The sequence below is a fragment of the Bombyx mori genome, chromosome 21 (genome assembly GCF_030269925.1).
Source record: "Bombyx mori chromosome 21, ASM3026992v2".
NCBI classification, from domain to species: domain Eukaryota; kingdom Metazoa; phylum Arthropoda; class Insecta; order Lepidoptera; family Bombycidae; genus Bombyx; species Bombyx mori.
The window spans coordinates 4,853,773-4,881,440 of NC_085127.1; the positions used below are offsets into that span (position 1 = coordinate 4,853,773).

Here is a 27,668-nt window from a genome sequence, read left to right on the forward strand (position 1 = left end):
AATCCGATAAAAAAAAACTGTTTACATCATTTTCGGTGAGAGCAATCTCTTTACTTTTCACACGAACTTGTCGATAATAAGCACGTATTAAGGACGTGTACGGATTTCAAAATATGCCAAACACTTTACCACTTGTATATAGATAGATATTTAAAGTCGTCATGGCCTAAAGGATAAGACTTCCGTTGCATTCGTATGTAGCGATGCACCGGTGTTCGAATCCCGCAGGCGGGTACCAATTTTTCTAATGGAATACGTACTTGACAAATGTTCACGATTAACTTCCACGGTGAAGGAATAACATCGTGTAGTAAAAATCAAACCCGCAAAATTATAATTTGCGTTATTACTGGTGGTAGGACCTCTTGTGAGTCCGCGCGGGTAGGTACCACCACCCCGCCCATTTCTGCCATGAAGCAGTATAATGCGTTTCGGTTTGAAGGGTGGGGCAGCCGTTGTAACTATACTGAGACCTTAGAACTTATATCTCAGGGCTCCGGTAACCATTTAACACCAAGTGGGCTGTGAGCTCGTCCACACATCTAAGTAATAAATAAAAAAAAGATAGAGATATGTTTTCAGAATTTGTCCTGTACTTATCTCGCGTGGTAAGTCAATAAAATGTAATAGTCGCAATAGATATTGTTCGGTAAAGTTTTATGTTTGTTTAGCGTTAGTTGTCAGATATAAATCTACGTAGATCACGAGGTCGTTAATATGATATTCGTGTCGGCGCCGTGTCTCAGATATGTACTGTTATCCCATTGTCGATCCGAATGCTCGGAGCTTTCATATTTAATTTTGTCGGTACAAGCATTGTGTTATTTATTCGTGTACTTACATACCCGAGATCTGTACCTGGTATTTTATTGGGATTAGTACGAAGTCGTAACTTATATTTTTGTTGTTTGTTGTCGTAATGTTAGTACATCACTTCGCGTATTATACGATACTAGCGACCCGCCCTCGCTTCGCTTTAGAAACTGTAATTTATTATTGATCTCTCAACTATTTAATGGATGTTATTATACCTACATATAAACCTTGCTCTTCAATCACTCGATCTATTTAAAAAAACCGCACCAAAATCCGTTGCGTAGTTTTAAAGATTTAAGCATACATAGGCACAGAGAAAGCGACTTTGTTTTATACTATGTAGTGATATTTTATTTCGAACGTAACGAACGTAATGCTTGAAAACTTAATCAATTGTTGAGCAACAAGTGGAGTCGCAGGATAAGATGTAATTTATTGTTAAAAAAAAGCTATAAAGAAAATGTCTGTCGGTCTTATTCGTAGTGAGCTATCCTAGCTCTACGAGGCGTTATCGGAACTTTAAAAAGTAAAAATTCCCGAATTATTTATCAAATGAATAACTTTCTTCCGAAGTCTTATAATCACTACATAGTATAAAACAAAGTCGATTTCTCTTTCCCTATATCCCTATGTATGCTTAAATCTTTAAAACTATGCAACGGATTTTGATGCGGTTTGTTTTAATAGATAGAGTGATTGAAGAGGAAGGTTTATATGTATAATAACATCCATTAAATAGTGGAGAAATCAATAATAAATTACAGTTTCCGAAGCGAAGCGAGGACGGGTCGTTAGTAAGTTTATAAAGTTTCGATAACTCGTGAAAAACTCAATTCAAAAACAGCTACATACGTAAATAAAATTGAGTCACTCAACCAAGAGAATAAAAAGCTTATATAGGTAATTAGTTTTATATTAAATAATAAATGCGTAGTATCCAAGCGTTATAGCTTATGGTTACCTGGGGTCGGCGGCTTCCGCTGTATTTGATATGCTAGCTGTGATAAGACTGGCGACCACGCGACACTTGCTTCAACCCCTTGTATAAGGGTTGCTCGCCCTTCCGCCTATTGATTAGCACCCTTGGAACAATCAACTTAGTGAAAACAACACACCCGTCACTAGTTATTCACTACGTGTTCTTTATTAATTACGATAATGGTTTGTTGTAACGAAAAAGAAATGTCTTTATTAAGATTTTATACCTGAAAATCGAGTGTTCGATCCGTTTTTGCGTCTAAGTTCACAAATGTTTGTGATTAACAAGTCATGGTATACAAGAAAACAGCTTAAATACGTCCGATATCCTAATAATCTAATAACTGTAATCCTAATAACTGTAGTACCCGAACTCATGATCGCTTCGCAATCCCGATCATAGCACTCATTCGTATAGACAATTGAATTGAACCTAGATATAAATGTCTCAGAAATGGTTGGCGGTATTTACATGATACAGTCTATGGATCCTGTTAACAATTTAACACCGGATTGGCCGTGAGCTCGTATCTAATCCCACTCGAACAACTCGAGATAGTAAATCACATTGTACATCGCTGTTAATGTGTATGTGTGTGTTTTTTAATTTGTTTTTATTGCCCTAGTAGGCAAACGAGCGTACTGCCCACCTGTTGGTGAGTGATTACCGTCGCCCATGGTCTTCAGCAATGTCAGGGCCCGAGCCGAGCTGCTGCGTACCGTTAAAATTAATGTGAAACCGCTACGTCCAGGATATTTTATTATCAAACATGTGGCGTTAGATAAATTATTTATAAGTTCTATTTGTAATTCAAGAACGCGCATGAGTGTCTGCCTAATTTATGTCTAGTTTTCAGTGTCTATATCAAACATTGTAACCTTGAAAGGCGATAAATTAATTTCAAACTAATTGTTTCAGTAGTATAAATGGCGGTTAACGTGTTTTCATGTTAATTACATTAAGAAATTTATGCTTCATTGCTTCCTTACTCTACAATTATTAAATGCTTTTTTATACATTAAATTGTCTGTAGTTTTTAAAACACTTGAATTCACACAGCTTATTTTAGAATGTCATAAAATTGTATAAAGTCAAACCGACATGTACAGAATCGATCGTGACACGTAACACATAAAACACTTGTGCCAACTTAATGTATCTATATCTATTTGCTCACGAAATATGCCTGTAATAAACGTGATTGAAGAAATCACTATAGTTCATTATGAATAGTGAGAGGCGTACGTTGGTCGTACGGTACCGTATTTGTCAGATCAAATAGCACTGTTAATTCTTTGCTTTCTCCGTACTTTATAAAGTCGTGAGATGAACATTTATAATTGCAAATGTCTTAGAATTGAAAATAGAGTATGAAATGTTGCTAAGGTCACATGCACTAATATTAAACTATTGAAAACAAAGCAAATGTTAATGCGGTCATTGTGGTTTTTTGAGTAAGGTAACATTATTTTTTTTTGCTTAGATGGATGGACGAGCTCACAGCCCACCTGGTGTTAAGTGGTTACTGGAGCCCATAGACGTCTACAATGTAAATGCGCCAACCACCCCGAGATATAAGTTCTAAGGTCTCGAGTATAGTTACAACGGCTGCCCCCACCATTCAAACCGAAACGCATTATTGCTTCACGGCAGAAATAGGCAAGGTGGCACCCACCCGCGCGGACTCACAAGAGGTCTTACCACCAGTAATTACGCAAATTATAATTTGTAACGTATAGAGATGGCAACTTGATTTGTAAAATACTATTTCGGTTCTGTATAAACATCCTTTGTTAGTGTCGTTAAAGCATCGATTTGATATTGGCTGGTGCAATATCCTTGTATTGCGGTCAGCCGACTTAGTTTTCTGGTGTTGCGACATAACTGTCGGTAGTGCTGTACCTAATAATCAATCTCGGAGTCGCCGCTAATGGCTCCTCGGCATCTTAATGTTTTTGTGTCAATTATTGTGCTACTGTCGCTTCGTTACGGATCGATGTTTAAAATTATTTCCTTCTATTTTTAAATGGCTTTATTCTGAATGCGGTTCAGTTATTTTTGGGAGTCACAGTCTGAACTTCGTGTCAAAAGTATTAACTTTGTTATAGCTTTATCTTTGCGTTTTAAAGCTTTAGAGTTAAATTATCTTAATTCTATTGTTACAGTTTACATCTCCGGTTGTGGAAAGCACTGCGTGTGTTAGCAGTTCTTCATCCTCAAGTTCCTCTTCATCATCATCATCTTCCTCTTCGTCTTCTTCTTCATCAGATTCGGACTCCGCTGAAGTCGGGGCCGGGGCCGTCAATGGTCCGCCTAATGATACCAGTACAGAGCTCGCCGCAGATTGCCAATTGCAGGTACGGTTAAAATCAAAACAGTTTAGTTTGTTAGACTCTTTTTTTTAATTTTAAAACCTATCGAGATGTGAAAGTTTATTTGGTTAAGCGAGATTTCTACAACTATACAGGAGAGCCAAAAAAGGAAAAAAAATCACAACAAGAAACTTCCTCAGCTATTTGAATGGGGTAAACTTAATTGAAGTTCAATTAAAAACATCGAATTGTTGATACGAATACCAAATAAAACAGACCTTTAATTACAAAGATAAATGTTTTGTGCTAAGCGTAATATCGCTTAAACCAAATAGCCTTATACCCCTCGAATATGTGTTCGGTTTGGCGATTTAATGTCTGGATTTTTATAGCATCCTATATGTAAGTATGAAATTATATTTTAGGTCATCGACGATGCAGATCTTGCGGAGCTTTTTCCAGAACAAACATCGAGCGCGCCGGCGCAACAGCCTAATTTCGCGACGTTTCCCGTTTCGAGTTCGCCGCGAGACAACGATAACAAGTCCATGGCGGACAACGGTAATTTATCGCTAATGCTCTGTTCGAATATTCTAGATTTTGAATGACTTTAACGGATTGCCGGTGTTGCAGGTGACGGATCGGGAAGTGAAATGGAAATTACCCCTCAGCTAGTAACGGCCGCAATTCAAAGAGCAACGGCCGACTCATCGGGTTCGGAAAACGAGTGTTCAAATTCGGAAACGGGAAATCAAAATACGACCCACTACGCTTCTAGTCTGCTGCAACAGTTCGTTGCACAGACGCAGCTTTTGAGTAGTACAGTTCCCTTAGCGACTATTAATTCATCTGGTTCTTCGTCTTTATCGCAGCTGCCCCTTAGCAATACTCCTATTGACGGGGTCGGTGCTATTAGCGATTGCGTACTCGGGCAAATAAATAATCTACCTGAAATACCGCCGATCGCTCCGAATTTCTTGAGCACATCGCAACATTTGAGTCCACAACAAAACGAAGAACTCAACCAAATAAATAAGGATCTTGAAGAGATGTCTTCGGTCACTGACTCGGTTACGATGTCAATTCCTAATCCGCCGAGCATTGAAGATTGTGTAGAGGATAATAATGACTTCATGAATCTTGATATCGTGCACGGGAATTCGGAGATCGGGAGTGCCAGTGATTTACTCAAAAACTCCCCTCTGACTATCGGAAATGCAGATATGAATTCGATTAATCAAATAGATTCTCACAGATTAGATACAATAAGCACAAATTCTATTGAATCTCAGGAAGATATTAAAAATGTTATGGTTGAATCGAGACGAAAACGAGGCAGGCCTAGAAAAGTAAAAAAGCCGGAGGATTATAGAAGTAAAGGCACAGAATCTCAGAGTGAAGACAAGTCTGTTGTGAACGTCATGAACTATCATAATAACAACGAGCCCCCCAATGTGTCGCCAGATTCGGGGATATTATCTAATCACAATTCGCCGACTCATTCTCCCTTAAGGCGGCACGATGTAGACGAGACACATAATAGATTAAGCCGAAGGTCAACTCAGAAAGAAAACAGCTCGAGAGAAACCAGAACAATGCGATCGAAGTCAAGGAACAGAAGCCGACAACACAGATCTGATTCTAGCGACAGTGAATATCAAAAAAAGAGAATAGAAAACGAAATCAAACAGATCAAAACCGAAGCACCATCACCGGTGCCGCTGAAACAAGAGCAGAATAAATATGAGAAGAGCAGGAGGAATGAGCATAAGCTAGATATTGCAGCTTTAGATAGAATGTTGTATGCTACCGACAGAGTATTATACCCGCCTAGAAAGAAAGTTGGACGTAAAACACAGAGTAAAACTAAGTCTGCAACTGTGAAAAATGCACCTAAAACGCTCAAAGATAAGAACCAATATGATTCCGCCGAAACCGACGAAGACACTATCCCATCGAACAGATCTGTGCTATCCAGTGTGTACGCGAAACGCAAAGAATTAAATAGTAAATTGGGTAATTTACCAAAGAAGACCAACAAGCCCTTCAACAACTCGTGGAGGAGTAATCAAAGTGAAAACGAAGCGGCCGCCGATGATATGCTCGACCCGACCTGGAGGCAAATAGATTTGAATCCAAAATATAAAGATATTCTGTCCGGATACAAAAGCGATCACGAATTCAAACCGTACAAAAGCTGTAGCCGCCTCATAGAGTCGGGTTACAAAAGTGATTTTGGCTGCAGATCCGGCTATAAAAGTGATTATTATCGTTCGGGATACAAAAGCGATCACAAGTCCGGCTATAAAAGTGACAAATCGGGTTACAAAACTGACTACAGTGTTCGGAGCATACGTCGGCGCACGAGGAAACTGAAGAAAACGCGTTCGGTCAGAGATAGGTCCTATTACAAGAATCAAAAACACTTCGTATCGGACCAAGAGATTCAGGTACTGACGAACAAAACGTTCAACAGTTTGACTTTGGGGCACAGCTCCAGCGACTCCGAATGTGAAAATTATTTACGAAAGCCAAGCGCTAGTCCCAAGTATGTCAGTGTTTGCACGAAGTACCCGATGGACTTCAATGACTTCAGTTACGCAAAAGCAAATCAAAAACCTTTGTTGCGATTAAATCCTACAGACCCTTTCGCTCCGGGTCCCGTTTTTAGCGGCCTACAGCGTCCAGTGACTGTTTATAATATATTTAAAGCAAACCATAACAATAACAATACGTTGCCAAAATCGCCCAGCAAATCCAGCTACATAGGAAGACCATTACCCTCATTAAAACCAACGTTTACGCATAAATTTGGAGCGTCACCAATAGCTCACACGAAATTGGTAGGTGCGAAAAAGGAAAGCGACACAAAATGTTTTCCCCGCACTCTATCGCCCAAAAGCCGAAAACAAGTAAAGAACGGAAATGTTTCGCTCACAAGTCCTTCAAAAAAAGAAATCAGTCTTAAGCCGGTGCCTAATATTTTCGAGAAAGCAAAAAATAGTTACGTTCCAAATAAATCGTTGTCTAGAAATGTTTTTCTAAATTTTCGAAAGCCTCAAATCAAACCGTGTTTCCATACGAAGAAGCATAGAAGAACTGTTGTCTTGGCTCCACCTAAAATCAACCTAAAGCCCGCAGAAAGGCCATCTCGTATTACCATAAAAACGGAGAACAAACATCACAGACATAGGAGCAAAAGGAGACATCGCTCTAGATCAGTATCTAAATGTCGAGATTCATATTCTAAAGGTACAGATTCAATTGATCAAAAATTTAGTCACGACATAGATACTCTGACCACAAACTTCATAAAATTATGTCAAGTTGCGCCCCAATTGATTGCTAACGTTTCACAAAATTCGCCTAAAATTGTTGAAAAGCAAACTACAGAGCAACAACCGCCTAGTAAAGTTGTCAAACGTGGTTCGAAAAAACGTAAAACAGTAGACAACCAAGAAGCGACCACGCCGACTTCAAAAAGACGACACAAAAAACAACTCGCAGATTCACAAAACAAGGGAAGCAAAGATGCAAACGAACATAAGCTTCCACTTAAAAAGCGACACTATCATATTAATTCTTCCACAAATAATCCGTTGAGCTTAAGTTTAGTGACAACGGAATTTGACGAGAATTCCAAAAATGTAACCAGTCCTGAAAAGTTTCTATGTACAGAAATGAATTGTATGGGTGAAGAATCAACCAATGTTTCTGATGAAACATCCAAGACGAAACACCAGCATGATAAAAATAAAAATGCAAAACATTCTTCTCAAATATCAACACTGCAGGAATCGAAGAATCAAACCGCAGACAATGCTTCTAAAGCAGCCAAAGATTTCTCAGCAGACAACACTATGGATGATACTCTCTCTACTCCTAAAAGTCAAAATATAGATACTCTGAATTCAGTAGACGATGAACCGTCATTAACGAAAACAAATACTGAACAATCTGAACTATCAAAAAAGATTGTTGAAACTTCAGAAAAACTTAAAGCTGTGCATAAAATGGTTAACGATTTGGAGAAAACACTACCAAAAACCAGAGAGGTTGAGAGCAAAGTGGAGTCAAAAATGGAACAAAAGATGTCATCACCTAGATCGGAAACAAAGTCATCACCTATGAGACACAGCGCGCCTATAGTAACTCCTAAAAAAAGACATAGACTCGAAGCAGACAAGGCAGCTTCACAATCTTGTTTAGATCAAGTAGTTCAGTCGTTGTCCAAGAAATTGGGTGATGATAAACTTTCAAGTGTGAAAGAAAATAAGGAAACAAATGAAAATTCAAAAGACGAAGTTAAAGATCCAGAAAAACAAGAAAATGTCCAAATGGAGACCGATAAGCAGGTGTCGAATAATGTAGATCCATTAAAAAGCATGTCAGCACGTACCCTTTACAAAAGCTCAATACCACCAGCGCAAAAATCTGAAATAATGACAAGGAAAAAGAACAGACTCGAAGGATTGACAAGCAATCTAGTTTCAAAAATAAATCCCAGTGCAGCAACAAAAGTATTAGACACACTATTAAACAACAACATTCGTAAATCAATAGAATCTCGAATATTAGAAAAAGAGAAAAACTGCGGCGACAGCGTAAATAAAGGAAGTGAAGAAAAATTGAAATCTAAAGATGTAACCCAGTGCAGCACCAGAGCAACGGTCATTAAGTCACCGGTTTCCAAAGGCAAGATATTGGAAACGAAAAAATCGAAGACTACAGAAATTATAGAACATTGCGTTGTAGTCAATGAAGATAAACCGACTGGCATATTTGAACCGTCTATAGATATAGAGGATCAGATACCTAAATCCTCAATTTGCGTGACCAGTATCTTAGAAGACGCCAATAAAAATAAACTAAATGTAAAAAACGACGAAGCCAAAATAACGAGTACGGTGTCAATACCCATCGATGCCGAAGCTGATATACGATTGGCTTTGATTTCAGAAAACCCAGATCCAATCATAAGACCTAAACGAGGCGAGTCGATAGCGGCAGTCCTCTCAGATAAGATTCAGGAAACCGCTGGTGGACACAATCTAAGGCACTCTAAACGAAACCTGAGTGTAGATAATGAAGATAATGAAAATAAGAAGAAAAAGAAAACTAATAATATTTTGAGGGAAAGCAAATTAGTCTTACCGACAAAGTTACTGGTTCCCAAAATCCAAGCTGAACGATTACCGATTCTAGAAACGGCTAAGAATGTTGCGGAAATTTCAAAAGTTGCTGAAGTTAACGAAAGCAGTGATAACAAAACCGCAGTAGAAGCATCTAAAAAGAAAACGAGACGGCGAAAAGCAATTAACAGGACTGGTTTCCCAAATATTAAGAAGAAAAAGAAGAAAATTGATCCGTCGACAAATGTAAGCGTCGTTTCCGATAGTCAATTCACATCTGACACGGATAATAATTCTGCTTTTGAAAGAGTACCTAAAGACGGTGAAGCGATGAGTAGTTTCTTGGAAAGGACCTCATCTAAAAAACCAGAGCTAAAGGTTGTTTTGAATAAAGAAGATTGTCCCAAACAAGGCCGCCTCACCGTTGTCGCGCTTGAGAAATTACAGGGTAAGGAACTGACGAGAGATAATAATAATAAGACCAACAAACCTGAGCCTGTGCCTCACGAGAAGAAAAACGCAAACTCCTCTATTTTGAGGGCGCCAGCTCTTCAATTGAAGCAAAACAAAAATGAAAAAGAAATAAAAAATCACATCAACAAGTGGGAGGTTTTGAGCGAAACTGACAGTATTAGGTCTCTGGCCAGTTCTCTAAGCAACGATCCTGAGGACAGCATACCCTTGAGTCTATTAAACTTAAAATCTGGTCGATCTACATGCCGGTTGGATAACTTAGAAAGACTAAAACGCAAGACCAGAGCCATGTCGCCATCACACGAGATTGAGGAGATATTCTCTAAAAGAAAAGTTGTAGAGAAAACATCTAAAATTGCTCTGAGGCCGAAGTCGAGTTTGGCAGTTTTGTGTCCAAGTGAAAGGAGGCTCACGAGAAGCACAGATAACTCAAACGAAGATGTCAAATGTAAGACGAGGCGAGTAGAAAATAATAAAATGGTCGTTGAAATAGCGAAGGCGGTGACGCCCGTCGGGATCTGCACTAGAAGGAAATCGAGGTCCTGTCAAATGAGCAAAAGGGTCGACGCGCAGTCCAGTTCAAGAGAGAGTTCCCTCGACACTATAGGCAGCCGCAGGTACAAGTCGCGGGAACCGTCCATGGACACGCTCCGAGACCACGACGAGAACGATCCGCTACCGCTAAATGAAAAGGAGATCGATTTTGAAAAGAGCATTGATGTTCTCTCGAAAAGTATTATTTGCAAAAAACGCGTGGCCTCATCTCGCGATGACAGTCCGGCTAGTAGCGTTGAAAACAGGGATAAGCCAATAGTGTCAAAGAGAAACCCGCGGCTCAGAAAGAAGTTCCTAGCAGCGGGACTGTTCTCCGATTATTATAAGGAAGAGTAAGTATCAAACTTGGATATCGACGCTTGTGACTAACGTGACTAAGCGACAATAACTGCTTTGTACATAAATGATAGGCAATAACCATATTCGATGCGCAAAAAAATATATTTCTGGGTCTATTAAAATCATTTCAATCCTACAGCTAGATTCGATAAAATAGAATTTTTTTCAGGTTTTTCAACTTTAAATTAGTCTACTGTAAAGTTCACGCATTGTCGCTTAGTCACGTTTGCCTTTCAAGCGTCGATGTAAAGATATTTGTGCTCCAAAAAATTCTGGGTACATAATTAATTAAATTATCACTTTTCAGTTCAAAACCCGAAGGCAAAGCCAAGAATTCGGTGACGCACACAGATTACCCGCCAGGGTTGCTGGCTCCGCCGCCGTACTGCGAGCGCTGGGTGCGGCGCAGGCAGCAACACTTCATGCTGCCCTACGACATCTGGTGGCAGCAACATTACAACCAGCCGGTGCCCTCATGGAACTACAAAAAGATTCGGACAAGTGAGGACATTACTTTTGATGTGAAACAAATATATAACCGCACGTAAAATCTAATGCGTGGCGTGGTGACGGGTTGCCATACGCAAACGTCTGCTTCTTAAGACATTCGCGTGAGCAACGTCTTACAACGTCATGTTTTTAAAATTATGAAATGGCGTAACGTCATGTTATGACCGCCTCTACATGATCATATTTATTTTGTCGGAACTTTTTTGGGCGTCTATTTTTTTTTTTTTTTATTGCTTTGATACCTGGTGTTAAGTGGTTACTGGAGCCCATAGACACCTACAACGTAAATGTGCCACCCACCTTGAGATATAAGTTCTAAGGTCTCAGTATAGTTACAACGGCTGCCCTACCCTTCAGATCGAAAATTACTGCTTCACGGCAGAAATATGGGCAAATTCCTATGGCGCATCTACTTAGCGCCATGACGTAAGATGTACGTACTACAGCGGGTTGTTTTTAGACGTTCCTAAACTTTGTATGGGAAAAAGGTGTGCCACAGTAGCAATATTCAGAAATGAGGTTGCTCACGCGAACGTGTTAATATCAATGTTTTATTGTTCATTATGCCACAAATGTCGTATACTATCCTTTTACGCATCTATTTACATCTGTACAAAGTAATATTAATGTTTCATATCGGCCAATCTTCCTGCCATTATTCCTGCCAAAGCTCACTACATACATACTTACATACTTTTTATATAAAAATTGAATAATTTTCCTATCTCTGTGATCCTTATAAACTGTGTAAATACATTTAATGAAACAAATTGCAATATCCTCGGCCAGACGTGTACTACGACGTGAAGCCGTCGGCCGAGGAGTGCGAGAGCGTGGCGTGCAACTGCGCCCCGCAGTCCGGCTGCAACGAGGACTGTATCAACAGACTTGTTTATTCCGAATGTTCTCCTCAGCTGTGCCCTTGTGTGTGAGTTGATTCTTTCTATATTATTTCGTTTTGATACTCGCCTTAATTTTGTAGGCAGCGGCTTGGCTCTGCCCTTGGCATTGCTGAAGTCCATGGGCGACGGTAACCACTCACCATCAGGTGGGCCGTATGCTCGTCTGCCTACAAAGGCAATAAAAAATAATAATAATAGCATAAGAAATGTAATGTTTTCATTTAGAATTTCTGATAAATTTTTTATTGCTTAAATGGGTGGACGAGCTCACAGCCCACCTGGTGTTAAGTGGTTACTGGAGCCCATAGACATCTACAACGTAAACGCGCCACCCACTATGAGACATGAGTTCTAAGGTCTCGGTATAGTTACAACAGCTGTCCTACCCTTCAAACCGAAACGCATTACTGCTTCACGGCAGAAATAGCCAGGGTTGTGGTACCTACCTGTGCGGACTCACAAGAGGTCCTACCACCAGTAGGCATTCATTCATGATTCATTCTTAGCAGTATAAGGGTTGTTCTCTCATCAGTAATGAGAATGATTCCTGTTTTTTTTTATAGTCATCAATATGTTTATACCATTATGTTTGAAATCTGCAGAGATAAATGTAAGAATCAAAGGATACAACGTCACGAGTGGGCGTCCGGCTTGGAGAAATTCATGACCGAGAACAAAGGTTGGGGCGTGCGCACCAAGCATAAGATCACGTCGGGCGACTTCATACTAGAATACGTCGGCGAGGTCGTCTCCGATAAAGAGTTTAAGGTGAGTTTGGAAATATAAGCGGTACCGTTTGCAAAGCAACAAATATTTTTTTCTCCTACCTACGCCAAAAGTTCGGTTTTCGTCCCGTTGTACAGGAAAGAAAGTGTAACTTTTCCTCTGTGGGTACTTACAAGTGCGCATGCGCGTTAGTGTCTACGTCTGCTCTCACGCACCTAAAATTCTCCGCCATTGTTGTGCTCGGGTAATTTGCAATATTGTGCTTAGTGTAAAAGTGTAATAAACAAAAGGCAATAAAATTTAATAGTGAAGTATTAAACAAAGATGAGTTCATCAGACAGTTCTTATTCAATTAGTAGTTTATTTAAAAATTAAAAAACATTGAAATTGTTTTTTTATGAGTATATAGCCTATATAGTATATAGCTTTCGGCTCGGGTGGCAATTTTACACGCGGGAGGAAATGTCCTACTTTTCTCCCTTGGTGCACAATGTACTATTGGTAGAGCTGAATGGTGACTGTGTGGAAATGCCCAGGAGCGCATGGCGACGCGGTACGCGCGCGACACGCACCACTACTGCCTGCACCTGGACGGCGGGCTCGTCATCGACGGCCACCGCATGGGCGGCGACGGCAGGTTCGTCAACCACTCCTGCCGACCCAACTGTGAAATGCAGAAGTGGACTTCTAATGGTGATTGCGGATTTCCTACTTTAACACTAATCATACAAACACTCACTGGTACCTATTTCTACTATAGCAGGAAGATAAATAAATAAATAATAAATAAATAAATATTTACTAACAATCACGCCACGTTAATTGGTCCCGTGATAAGTTCGTAAAGAACTTGTGTTACAGGTACCAGATAACGGAAATAAATGTAAGATTTTTATTATACACATACATATATTTAATATACATCCATAACCCTGGAAAAGACATTTATATTTATCATACAAATATCTTCCCTTGGCGGGATTCGAACCCGCAACCCCCTTGTGTAGTGACCATGTCACTTACCACTACACCAGACGGCCGTGGTATACGGCAAGTATTACGCAAAATAAACAAAACCAAACAAAAAAAGTATAATAACTGTAGATTAATTGGTAAGAAAAATGCATGAAGTCAAATGTGCAAAAGCATTAAGATGGCACGTGCATTTTCAATGCAAAAAATCAAAATGGTTCATTTGACCCATTATGATATTTTTAGTGTTAAAAACTCTGGAGACGTTCGTAAATGTGTTGTTATAACGAACGATTTGATTGCAGGCACGTTTCGTATGGCCCTGTTTGCTCTGCGGGACATCGAGTCGGGCGAGGAATTGACTTATGATTACAACTTCTCGCTGTTCAATCCGGCAGTCGGTCAGGTATGAATACCCATCATAATAACATTCAAGAAAATACCGTCGAACAATTTTTTGTTCGTTGTTACACTACGAGTATTTTATTGTGTTGAGTTGTATTAAAAAATTCACGCATTAGAGGCCCTATAACTAATTTTTTTAAGGGATTTTATGACCTGATAACTAAGACCTTTAGGTCCTGTCTTATTTTAATTTATATTCTTATTTTTATGAAAAATGATAATGGTGTAAAATGAAATGAAGATGATTAATTTGAGACATTTCAACTGGGATGAAATAAAATGAAATGAGATGATATGGGATGAAATATAAGGCTTTCCTGTGATATAGATAATTTAAAAATTTGTACAATTGCTGCCAGTTGAAGGTTCTTTGATTTCTGGCATTGTTCGATAGTTTGTTATTGATTTGTAGATTAGATATTGTTTGTCATTTCATATATTAAACGTAATTCACATTAATTGGCAGTCAGAATACAAGTTTAAAAAAAAAACCTTTTCAGCCTTGTAAATGTGATTCGGAAGATTGTCGCGGTGTGATTGGTGGAAAATCGCAGCGCATCACCAAACAGCCACTGAAGACCCAATCACGGACGCCGTCAAACGCGTCCAACCAATCGCTAGGCTCCAACGGAAACCAACCACGGGTAGGTCGACCGAGGAAAGCGGTCAAATGCAACAAGAAGTCTGAACAGCAGGCTGTTAGTACATGCGACATCAAGAACATGACCATACTGAAGTACCAACAGCACTTGAACAAACTGTGGCAGGAACCACAAATGAAACCTCTCACGGCGAAAGAGAGGAATCTGGTCAAGGAGCGACACTGTTTCCTATTTAGAAACTTGGAAACTGTAAGTAAACTTTAATGATCTACTCTAGGCCTAGTGCCTGATATATTGTACCCTTTAAAGTTCACATAACAACAGACAAATATTAAGCGTTTGCCTCTAAATCATATCATTGAAAAGCCCATGCACACTGTCAAATTTATTGTAAGGCAAACCAGTGAACGTAATCAGACAAAACACAATTGAATAAAGTTTATGGGCAGTTATTGTGAAACTCTTCAGAATGTGCAATAAAATAAAACATTAACAACTAAAACATGTTTTAATGTTAGTTTAAAAAATCGAAATCTGTCGTATGATGTGCCTCGAAAAACTTGCAAATGATGTAGTGATTTGATTTTTGGTAAACATTTTTTGTTAATAAAAAAAAAGTTAAATTATCCGACAAAAATCTTCTTAGAATATTGATGATTGCCGTTTGATTGATTAATAATAATTCTGTTCGCAGGTAAAACGCATGCGCGATCGTATGTCTCTCTCATTGCCGGCGTCGCCCCCCTCCCCGCCCCCACCCCCGGCGACACCTTCGAACACGCAGGACGTAGTCATGGTGGATCCGCTGCTCCTCCCAGACACTATGAACCCGGAGGTCTTCATATCTCGGTTACAAATGCTGCGAGCTTCCAAAGACGATACTGTGAAGCGACTCATCCGGATAGAAGATGACCCGGCACTGTCGCGCCGCGAGCGACTAACGAGTGTCTTTAAAGCCCTTTACAGAGCCATAGTTAGTGCTAAAGGTGAGTTCAAGTTAATAAGTCAGAACTTTTTTGAATAATAAAAAAAACATTTTTTAATAAAAAAAAACTATTAGTGTGAGAAAAAATATAAAACCTCTGATTGTTTGAGGGAATAATTAAAGAGTCATTATAAAAACGATTTCACTGTCTGCATACATAGGCTACAGTTTATTTTGATAAAAAATAGTTTTTAGTTCGAATGTAATGTAATGTAATCTGTCCGTCCCATTGTTCAAGTTGATGACTGTGTTTTGGCAGAAATGGCCCAGATGTTGATAACCTGGTATTTTTACTTTTACTTGTTTTTCTTATTTTTAATAGTGGTAGGACCTCTTGTGAGTCCGCGCGGGTAGGTACCACCACCCTGCGTATTTTTGCCGTAAAGCAGTAATGCGTTTCGGTTTGAAGGGTGGGGCAGCCGTTGTAACTATACTTGAGACCTTAGATCTTATATCTCAAGGTGGGTGGCGCATTTACGTTGTAGATGTCTATGGGCTCCAGTAACCACTTAACACCAGGTGGGCTGTGAGCTCGTCCACACATCTAAGCAATAAAAAAAAATTTAGAGCTTGTCATCATTTGATGTTGACGTTGTGACGTTTAATAGTTGCGGTAATCACTAAAAATAATAATGCCAAGAAATTTGAATGATCTGCTTTCACAGACGAGAAGGACAAGCTGCTGTGCGCACCTCTACTTAAATCGAAGTCGGATCGCAAAGCTCAGGATTCTCACAACGGTCCCGATCTGGCCACCGTAGAGCAGAACATCGAGAGCGGACGATACGAAACGGTGGTTCAATTTGAGGCCGATGTGAACGCAGCTTTATCGGCGGTGATGCGGGAACACGGACGAAATTCTAACCTGGGCAATATTGCTCTGCAACTGAAAAAAGTAAGTAAAAACGATTTAATAAAAAATACAAACATGTTGTATAAAAAAGTGTCGTAAATAGATATTATAAATATTTTAATGGCACGTGCAAAGGCGAACTTAACTCCTACTAGATGACTACTGACAAAATAAAATAATGAATCCGATTAAGACTTCAATTTAAATTCTTATCATTTAATAATACACACAAGTTTATAAATAGCATACATTAATACTGGAAGTACATAATGTGTTGAATGAACCAGACATTTTTTGCAACAATTTCAATGAAAAACCCAATTTGACATAAACTTTTAATAAATAGTGAATGTTTATTATTTACGACATTATTTACGATCGTAACTATATTTTAAGTGGATTGCAAATACAATTTTTCGATTGAAATAAAATAGTTGGTATTTCTAAAATATTTTTGGAATACTTTAAAATCCATTGAATTTTAACTACGAATCAATTAATCTGCCTTCAGGTATACAATACTGCCAAAACGGATATCTCGGAGCATTTGTCTAAAATTCTCGGTCCTGACGAACCTCTGCCGCCTGGATTCTTACAGAAAACGAAGACAGGTACAGTTAATTTATTTAATTGTAAATAAGCTAGATGAAGAAGCGCTTTAGCCATGTTGATAATATTATAGTGATGGATGTTAATCTCTGTAGTTTAATTGTGCATGAAGTAACTTTGAAAGTTCAACACGCTCAGGATTTCTTCTGACTGTGTCTGAAATTTATAACATTTTTCTATTTGAATCTGATCACGTTCCCAATATCGTGGACTGGGAGATTAATTGTAACAAACATACAGAGAGACAGATAAAAACAGTTTTTATTGTTAAAAGATTTATTTATTTTAAAGGTACCCTATTTATTTATTTCGGTTATCGATATTTCGTAATTAGCTTTATTGCTTCCAATATGTTAAGCAAATCAGGAGATATTTTTCCATTTATTTTTGTTGGGCGACCTACAGCTATTATTTCCTATTTTCTGCTGTACATTCATCTTTTAAACCACCTAACCTCTAATATATATTATGACTAGTTGACCCGGCAGACTTCGTAATGTGAGGCATTATCGATAAATAAGAGACCTCAACTTTTGTATAAAATAAACTTAAAACAAACAAAAGGAATCCATCCGACGGGGGACACATCAAAGGAAAAACAAAATTGTTATTTTTATTTAATTCCGAGCATTTTCATATTTATCTACCTTCTCTGGACTTCCACAAATAATTAAAGACCAAAATTAGCCACCATTTTTATATATATAGATATAGATTTAGAATTTTAATGTCAGGAAATAGTCGTAAACACTTGCTGTAATAAATTTGTATGGATATAATGTGTTAACCAATATTGTTAATGACAGAGGAGGTGATAATGTGCATCTGCGGTCTGCACGTGGAGGAGGGGCTCATGGTGCAGTGCGGCGCGGCGCGCTGCGGCGTGTGGCAGCACGCGCGCTGCATGCGGGTCACCGACACCGCGCAGCAACACTACTGCCATCTCTGCAAACCGAACAAGGTAACGTCATGGCGTGTGGCCTCGTCGATATGGATTATTATCTCGATTTAAAAAAAAACACATTAAAAAATAGTATTATAAATATAAAGCTAAAGTAGACTAATATTTTAGTTATGTCTGTAATTTTAGAACGTCAAAATTGAATGCAGCATTTATTTAAAGTTAACGGCTCGTGAACTTGAGTTCAATTTTAAGTCTAAATAACAAAGGCAGGAACGTATGGGACAATTGTACCACCATAAAGTTTCATGTCTTTTCATATAGTTTTATTTATTTGACAGATATCATTGTCGAATATAATTTTAATGATCAGATTTTTAGAACTTTGCAAACATAGGTATTGTGCTTTCATACGTAGTGAGTTTTTAACGGGAACGCAGAAATCTCATGTGGCGCTCTTAAATTATATTAAATATTTTAGTGTTTTGTGGTGTTATATTAAATGATTGTGTTAGCATTTTATGTAAGGTTATGCAGAGAAAGTACTAAAATATAATGAATAAGATTTCACGGTGCTTTACGAGTGTTTCCATGTTCTGCCAAAATAAATTTTTTGTCGATTCATCCGTTTGGACCGGCAAAGGATACACAGCCCACACAGCCAAGCTTTCCAATTATTTTTTATCAAAAAAGTCATTGTCGTTAAATCTATACTGCTGTAGAGGTAATTTTTGTCTGTCCGTACAGTATCGATTGTATTCCGTTTAGTAAAGCAGTTTTTCCTTACACACGCCAATTTTCAAAAACTTATAATGCGTTTTGTTATCAATGATCAACGTTTAGTTGGTATCTTTTTTTCAAATACGTTTTTTTTTTGTTTTTGCAGAGTTTTAAAAATATAATAAATACACGAAAACTTTTGGATTGTTACTCTTTATAAATCAGACAACTCTTATAAGGAAACAATAAAAAATAATAGTGGTACAAAAATTGCCGTTCATCTTTGGACCCTCCTCGTAGTCTGAGATACAATAATAATACTTTATCTAATTCTCAAATCACCAGGTTGATCGTGAAATACCTCTCGACGAATACACAGAAGATGGACATCAATTCTACTTGACTCTGATGAGGGGCGACCTCCAGGTCAGGCAAGGTGACACTGTCTACGTACTGCGAGATATTCCGATCGATGATAAACATCCTGACGTCAGCCAGAAGAACGGGCTAGATAAGAATGAGTCTCCTAAAACTAAGAGAGTTGACAGAAAAAAACTCAAACACCCTGTTAAAGGAAAGGAGAAACTTGATGAATCAGCTCAGGATAAGGTGTGTCTTCTTATAACTTTTTTTTATTGCTTAGATGGGTGGACGAGCTCACAGCCTACCTGGTGTTAAGTGGTTTCCGCAGGCCATAGACATCTACAACGTAAATGTGCCAGCCACCTTAAGATATAAGTTCTAAGGTCTCAGTATAGCTATAACGGCTGCCCCACCCTTCAAACCGAAACGCATTATTGCTTCACGGCAGAAACAGGCAGGACGGTGGTATCTGCCCGTGCGGACTCACAAGAGGTACTACCACCTTCCAAAATGATATATTAGTATTGCTTTATAACTAAAAAGTGCCCTGCGGTTGCACATTACATGCACATTAAATGTGTTATTCAGAAGGAATAGTAAAACATTGCTCTTTTCCTAGATACTCCTATTTTTTAATATGATAAGACTCAGGTCTGTAAACTACGAGTCCTATAGAAACGGTTATACCATGTTGCTATTCGTATACGTTGCTGTTGTATATGTATATGATAAATCTTTTATATAAAATCTCATTTAGTGAGCGGCTAAATCGCTGTAGGAGTAATGATGACAAATTTAAATTATTATCTAATAGATTATATTTTTTGTATTTATTGAATGTTTTTGAAATTAAGATTTCATGGAAAGTTTAAAGGCTCTGACATGGCAACAGTTACTTTGCTTTAAACATAGTATTGGTATGTCCATTACCAATTCAAGCTACTTTTCTTATATCTAACATTTTTTTTACATTAATTCTTACCTTGAGGCATGAGACAGGTGATTAATCTGAAGCTTTTTAATGATTGTAGGAGTCCGAAGTTCGCAAACACACGTACCAGACGATAGGAGCCGTGCCGGTCTCGGAGCTGGACATCTTCAGAGTGGAGAGGCTGTGGAAGCACAAGCACACGCGGGAGCGGTACGTCTACGGACACCACTACCTGCGCCCGCACGAGACCTTCCACGAACCTACCAGGAAGTTAGTATCGTGCATTTACTAGAGCTATAAGTAAATAAATAATATGTACAATTAAATTTTGTAAAAATTAGAACAGTATGTCTTCTGTTCGCTTATGGGTGCTAAGAACATCATCGCCACCACACAGTGATGTCCTCGCTAAGATTCTGAGTGGAATAAAGTACAATGTCATTGTGTTTGCGAATTTTAGTATCAGAGTTGATTACGTCAAAAAAATGGTAAAAAAAAGTATTCTTAATTAATACCAAGATCAATTACTTGACCTTGTGATTATAAACGAAATTATAATTGGAATATAAATTTCATCAGGTTCTTCCACAACGAAGTAATGCGCGTTCCTTTGTACGAGGCGGTGCCGATAGAGCTCGTCATGTCGCAGTGCTGGGTTATGGATCTCAACACTTTTTGTAAGGTGAGGACAAAGAATTTATTCAAAAAAACTACTTCATATCGCTCTGGGGTAGGCCGCGTGTCTGTCCACAAAAGTAATATATTAAACAGGCATTCGACGACGTCTCGTGGTGTCCCACTTCTAAGGATTTACAGTGTGGGTCTGAGTGATCGCTAAACAAGAAGGTTTGCAATGTGACTGTTCCGTGTACTCCAAAGCGACTTTTTTTTTATTGCTTAGATGGGTGGACGAACTCACAGCCCACCTGGTGTTAAGTGGTTACTGGAGCCCATAGACATCTACAACGTAAATGCGCCACCCACCTTGAGATATAAGTTCTAAGGTCTCAACTATAGTTACAACGGCTGCCCTACCCTTCAAACCGAAACGCATTACTGCTACACGGCAGAAATAGGCGGGGTGGTCTACCCGCGCGGACTCACAAGAGATCCTACCACCAGTAATAACATAACGTTTTCAGGGTCGTCCGGTGGGCGCGTCGGAGTCGCACGTGTACATCTGCGAGCTGCGCGTGGACCGGTCGGCGCGGCTGTTCGCCAAGTCGCGGCCCAAGTACCCGCTCTGCACGAGACCCTACGCCTTCGCGCACTTCCCGCAGCGCCTCAAGATCTCTAGGACTTACGCTGTGAGTACTAATGTCGCCGTACACAACTGCGGTTTACCTACCCAAAATAAATTGATAGTCTGTGCAGAAAAGTAGGTGGTAATCTGTACTAAGAATATTTTCAAATTATCAAGACTTTTTGGCGGGAACGCGAGGAGTGAAGTTGTGTGATTTGTTTTATTTTGTCTATTTAGTGTTTCTTCGGGTTTAAATGTGTAATAATGGTGGTTTATTAACCGTTTAATATCTGTGAAAGTGCACAAATGTGGGAAAATGAAACAAAGCCGCTGGACGTAACTTCTCGGGATCCTCCAAAAAGTCCACTGAAAAATCTTAGTAAATGACCACCATTTTACTGAGATTAGATTTCATCTCGTATCATCTCATTTAATTTCATCCTAGTTGATTAATGTCTCAAATTAATCATTTTCATTTCATTTCACTCCATAATATCATTTTTCATAAAATTAAGAATATAGATTAAAATAAGACATGACTTAAAGGTCTCAGTTACCAGGTCATAAAATCTCTTAAAAAAAAAAAAACAAATTATCAAGACAAAGTTATAAAAAGTTAAAAACTAGTGAAACTAGGATGATGTCATTAACGCCAGGCTATCGTCTTGCGAGAAATCTGAAAGATAATTTAAACATTAAATTTTCGTCGTGATAGTCAATGTTTACCTAGTAATTAAGTAGAATTTGTCATATATAGATTAAGTAATTTACGAAATCATCATGAATTTAACTAGTAAACTACATTCCATGTGTTTAATATTTCATTGAGAAATATATGATAAGCTATATGGTACAAGAAAAAACGTACGTCTCAAACTAAAAACTGCCTCCATTTATTACATGTCGGTAAATTAAAAATCGACTATCGAATTCTATGACTCTCAAAACCCATAAAAATTCCATATCTAATTCTCAGCTCAGCAAAATACGTATACTCTTTTTATTGTTGTTTCATTTATAGTAATTATAAAAATTAATGTGTTTAGCCCCACGAAGTATCACCGGAGTATCTCAAAGGAAGGGGCTCAAAGTCTGCGATTGTGTCTACAGAAAAATCAAATAAAAATATTCCTAGTAAGGAAGTTAAGAAGAAATTACCAGCTATTACCTATACTGAAAACACTAAGGTGTGTACATTTTTGTTTTATTTTGTCATTCTGAATTATGTTCATGATACTAATTGAGATTTTATGCACTTTTATTGTAACATAATTGGTTTGCCGAGTGCTGCTGTCGTATTTATAAGAACGTTAATTTAAAGCCTAAGAAATAATATAATTATATTTAATTTATAAAAGCATACATCTGTTAATTAAAATGTAAACACTTTCATTAATTAAATTGTTCGTTAGAGTTCATTTTAGTTGTTTCTAAGATAGAGTTATCCTAGTGACACATTATCTGATAAAATTAAAAAAAAATGAAAAGAAGTCCATAAATGTTGTTGCATGAATATTTAACAACAACTGAAACGTTTGTGTTGTAGCAGGCGGCCCCGAGCGGCGGCGCCAGGGCGGCGGCGGGCGCGGGTCGCGTGGCGGCGCAGAAGGAGCGCGTCAACGGCATCGCGCGGCGGCTACTGCGTCGCGGCGCCCCCCGCCCCGCGCTCGACGCGTCCTACCTGCTGGCGCCGCGCCGCGCCACGCGCCACGCCTCCTGACTACCCTGTCGTCGGTGTCCGCTCTGTCGCTAGCCATCCACATCACGACACCAGCCGCACGTGGACAGCAGACGGCGTCTGCATTACGCTTGTTCGAAACCACACTGGGTTTTAGTTTTTTTACAATGGCAACACTGGTCGCGATTGTGGGACTTTTTGGTGGGAACGCGAGGATTTAAGTTGTGTGATTTGTTTTATTTTGTCTATTTAGTTTTTAATCAGGTTTAAATGTGTAATAACGGTGGTTTATTAACTGTTTAATATCTGTGAAAGTGCACAAATGTGGGAAAATGAAACAAAGCCACTGGACGTAACTTTTCGGGATTCCTCCAAAAAGTCCACTGAAAAATTCTCAGTAAATGACCAACATTTTACTGAGATTATATTTCATCCCAGTTGATTAATGTCGCAAATTAATCATCTTAAATTCATTTCACATGAAAAATGATAATAAGGAATTATCATCATGATAATAAGGAATTATCATCATGATAATATGGAATTATCATTTTTCATAAAATTAAGGATATAAATTAAAATAAGACATGAACTAAAGGTATTAGTTACCAGGTCATAAAATTCCTTAAAAAAAATTACGGTGCCGTGCTGCAGTGGTAAAAAACTCCAAAATCCCACAGATTGGTTTCGAATAACGCTAATGTTTGTTTACTTTATCGATAAACAGAAGAAATAACTTCACATTTTTGTGAAAAGTGATAGAATTGTAATAGCTGCGTGATTGGAATTCGATTACTTTATGTGCTTTTATGGCAAAAAAATTAATTGTATCCACTATGCTAATAATATACTGAATATAGTTATATACTTGCATATCTTTGCTTCGATTATGTTTTCAATATTACTTCTAATTTGTGATTCAATTAAAAATACATCCCTATAGTATCAGCAAAGAGGACATATATTAAAATGTGTTCGAACTGTGTATGTGTATAACTAATCTATGAACTGCAAATCATAGTTGTCCATTGTAAAAAAAACTTACGATTTTCTTCGTGTTATCGCGCGCTCTTTTCTATTGGATATTTATCGTGACAAAAATGAATTTACGCCAAGCAATAAATTATAGTAAACTCACAACTTAACTAAGGATTATATCTTGGACGATGAGGTCATGTACTGTATTTAGAACGAAAAGTATTTGTTAAATATAAGCATGTAAATAGTAGTAACAAAAATGTAAAACATTGCGTAGGTCAGATATGTAAAAATAGTAATTATAATTACGTAAATTTATCACGAAATTTCTCTGGTGTCTTATACATGCATTATATTGCCTTCTCTAATAATCCGCGTAGAATTTAGAATATTTTTTTTGTTTAATTCACTAGGGTTTCGAACTTTTTTTCAAAGCACTTTAAAACTATAAAAGCCTTATTATAATATTATTCTATAATATTTTCAGTACTTAAATCACTTTATTCATATAAAATTTTAAATTTATATTTGTATAGGGAATAAAGGTATTTTTCAGGTAGTTTTGAAGAAGAATGTAAATAATTAAAGTATTTTATACATCTTAAAGTGAATACATTCCGTCTATCGCGTTAGAAGTGTGTATAAAGATTCCACGTGTCATGTAATATGCCTTAAAAATATAAATTTAAATGAAATAAATAATGTGAGAGAGTGCGCAAATTCTGAGCTTCTGACAAAGGTACTGTGAAAGAATCTCTCCTCTGTGTAAGCGAAAGTGTTTGAATGTCAATCGCGTTAACATTGCGTAATATTGATATCGTAAGGTTTAAGATTGTTTAGACTTAAAGTACCACAATATTCTGTTTAATGAACCGACTTCAAGTAAATAATAATTAAGAGGTTCTCTATTTGAAATGTTTTTTTTTTCGTGTGTGCGTAACATGTGGCCTGTTCTCGTAGGATTATCTTTGATTGCCTTTTACAAATCTATTTAACATTGTTTATGGAATGAGCATTGTTTGCGTTTAAACTCCTTTGCTACTCTGCCGGTGCATGTTAGTAAAAATGTGCACAACAAACTTCTTATGACAAATTACGTAGGTACGGTACGTGATCATTAGGAGGAACTGTTAATGTTACGCAGATTAACTGTATTTATATTGAAGACGTATTTTTGTAGTTTTGGGAATGGAAACTTAAATTCTCGTATTCAATTATTGTTATTGAATTTTAATGCTTGTTTTGAGCAGACATAATCTCGATTCGTTTTTTTTTTTAAATGTAAGAAATCTAATATATGTCGTTTTAGTTTTAAAGCTGTATAGTTGCAGCACAATTACACAGATCGAATGTACTGTAACATTTAAGCTGAATAAAATAAATAGTTATATTTTTACATAATTACGATTGTTGTAGTAAAATAATGTTAGTATAATGAAATTAGTTAACGACCACTGGTGCGAACTGATGTTGAATGTTGAAAACTTTTAATAGAGGTTAGAGATGGGAAACGTTGTTTGGAGGTTGCTAATTTAATGTTTTTTTTTGTACTCTGATTAAGTTTCGTAATTATACTTCGGTTGTATTAATACAGATGAATTAGTTTACACGCGTTTTTTTTTTTTTTAATTAATTCGTCTGGTCATTTTATAGCGCCTGCTGTGTGGTAGATCGCGGAAAGCTTTTTTTCGATGCTTTTTGTTCGTGCAGTATAATCTCTCTATTAAATTTTAAATTTACTTTTGTATATACATTTTTAGTGAGTAAGGTGATTGGTTGTTTAATTTATTTACCTTTTTTTTATATTGCCTTATAACGCGTTCTTTAGTGAACAGAATCATTTTGCAGCTTTTTTTTTTGAATTGTGTGCGTTTTTTTTTTGCCTTCACAGATATTTTTAGCTAGCCTTTATTATTGTGATGATCTAGAACAAAGTTGTTTTTTTTTTGTTTCTAATTTATTTGTATATTACTGTTAGTTTTACTGTCATTACTTGAAAACATTTTTAATAAACTTTTCAGTACATACATAATTAATTTTAGTACTTTATTTCTGTGCTCTTGTGTTTGTTTTGTCATAATACTGCTGTGTTGGTCCCAAAACTAGTGCTAAGTATTTTTCGATTTGCCCTCGGATGTATCATTAATTTTAAAAGACTTTAAAAATAAAGGGAAAAAAAACATGTTTAGTACAGAGCACCTAATAATGTAGTCGCTATAAAATAGTTTTACTAAATGTAATGAGAGTTCAGTATTAATATCGGATCTATATGTCATTACATGTTTACATTCATACAAATAGAAACACATTGCCTTGTAGATAACGAATACATTTACTAAATACAATATACATTAATCATGTTAAAAAAATACAATGAATTTATGTGGTGGCGTTATGTTAGTTAAACCCTTTTTCTAAATCGTTGTACTTAAGAAAAAAATAGTACAGATTAGTTTTCTTTAAGTACATACATATTTTATATTTTAATATTTACGGTTTAGTTGGCAACGCGACTCAGATATGCTTTTGCACGAGCACACAAATACGTAATAAGTACAATACGATTTTTCTTTTTTCTTTTCTGAGCATCGATTAACCATTTTGGGATCAAAACGTTGATGTGTTACTTTGAACATTCAGGATCGCAAAAATTTTTTCGTTATTTCTGCAGCGATGCAAACCATGAGTACGCAGTGATGATTTCTAAACTTCAAGCAATTATGTATTTTAACAATGTTGTAATAGAGACCGAAATTTTGCATCAACAATGAATTGTTTGTTGTAGTTTTAATAGATAATGTAAACGTTTACGGAGAGTCTCATGGTTTTTATCTCTGTAAGGATCTGTTTGGTTTGTACAAAGATGAGATACTTATTTGATATAATATGAGCAGCTTTACTATTTATATCTATGTTTTTTTTTAAATTAAGATGCCATCTGTTGTAAACTCATGTTTTATGTAATAATAAATAAAGAAAAAGCATTTAATGTCTTTTGTCTATCGAAATTCATCTACTGAAGTTTTAATCTTATTCAGGGTTGAAGTCGTCGTGGCCTAACGGATAAGACGTCCGGTGCATTCGTGTTGAGCGATGCGCCGGTGTTCGAATCTCAGGCGGGTACCAATTTTTCTAATGAAATACGTAGGTACTCAACAAATGTTCACGATTGACTTCCACGGTGAAGGAATATCGAATATAATTCCATCGTGTAATAAAAATGAATGCCGCAAAATTATAATTTGCGTAATTACTGGTGGTAGGACCTCATGTGAGTCCGCGCGGTTGGGTACCACCGCCCTGCCTATTTCTGCCGTGAAGCAGTAATGCGTTTCGGTTTGAAGGGTGGGGCAGCCGTTGTAATTATACTTGAGACCTTAGAACTTATATCTCAAGGTGGGTGGCACATTTACGTTGTGGATGTCTATGGGCTCCAGTAACCACTTAACACCAGGTGGGCTGTGAGCTCGTCCACCCATGTAAGCAATAAAAAAAAAACTGGTTGTATAGGAGTGCTTTGATTAGCACAAAAGGTAATAATCTAGATAGTATCAGTTCTGGTATTATTTTTTTGTTTTAATTCCGATACATACATATTTATGGTTGTGTTGTGTCGGCCTAATATGGCACCAACCCGTATCTTTCTTGTGTCGTAAAAGTCAAATGGAGCATCTATCGGAGTA

At 37.5% G+C, this 27,668-nt stretch overlaps 1 protein-coding gene and 1 long non-coding RNA gene across 8 annotated transcripts in view; one reads left to right on the top strand and one right to left on the bottom strand.

The window, feature by feature from the left end:
• Positions 1–26,969, top strand: part of LOC101737263 (uncharacterized) — a 61,979-nt gene extending 35,010 nt beyond the window's left edge. For 6 of the 7 annotated variants that reach the window (XM_012693313.4, XM_038018625.2, XM_062674644.1 and 3 more), the window contains 19 exons: positions 3,961–4,152; positions 4,533–4,668; positions 4,741–10,600; positions 10,915–11,108; positions 11,907–12,045; positions 12,622–12,787; positions 13,282–13,438; positions 14,023–14,123; positions 14,623–14,973; positions 15,419–15,710; positions 16,375–16,604; positions 17,074–17,173; positions 17,978–18,132; positions 19,138–19,401; positions 20,187–20,356; positions 20,666–20,768; positions 21,229–21,393; positions 22,376–22,516; positions 22,876–26,969. In XM_012693313.4, the coding sequence (XP_012548767.3) occupies positions 3,961–4,152; positions 4,533–4,668; positions 4,741–10,600; positions 10,915–11,108; positions 11,907–12,045; positions 12,622–12,787; positions 13,282–13,438; positions 14,023–14,123; positions 14,623–14,973; positions 15,419–15,710; positions 16,375–16,604; positions 17,074–17,173; positions 17,978–18,132; positions 19,138–19,401; positions 20,187–20,356; positions 20,666–20,768; positions 21,229–21,393; positions 22,376–22,516; positions 22,876–23,049 (9,090 nt within the window). In that variant the 3' untranslated portion in view covers positions 23,050–26,969. The remainder of the gene's footprint in view (positions 1–3,960; positions 4,153–4,532; positions 4,669–4,740; positions 10,601–10,914; positions 11,109–11,906; positions 12,046–12,621; positions 12,788–13,281; positions 13,439–14,022; positions 14,124–14,622; positions 14,974–15,418; positions 15,711–16,374; positions 16,605–17,073; positions 17,174–17,977; positions 18,133–19,137; positions 19,402–20,186; positions 20,357–20,665; positions 20,769–21,228; positions 21,394–22,375; positions 22,517–22,875) is intronic. The other variant, XM_038018626.2, reaches the window with a different exon arrangement.
• On the bottom strand, positions 17,776–20,347 carry LOC134200849 (uncharacterized). The gene is made up of 2 exons (XR_009975927.1): positions 20,214–20,347; positions 17,776–18,116 (listed from the first exon to the last, which is right to left on the bottom strand). It is a non-coding gene; the product is annotated as an uncharacterized LOC134200849 (long non-coding RNA).
• Positions 26,970–27,668: the final 699 nt, after the last annotated feature.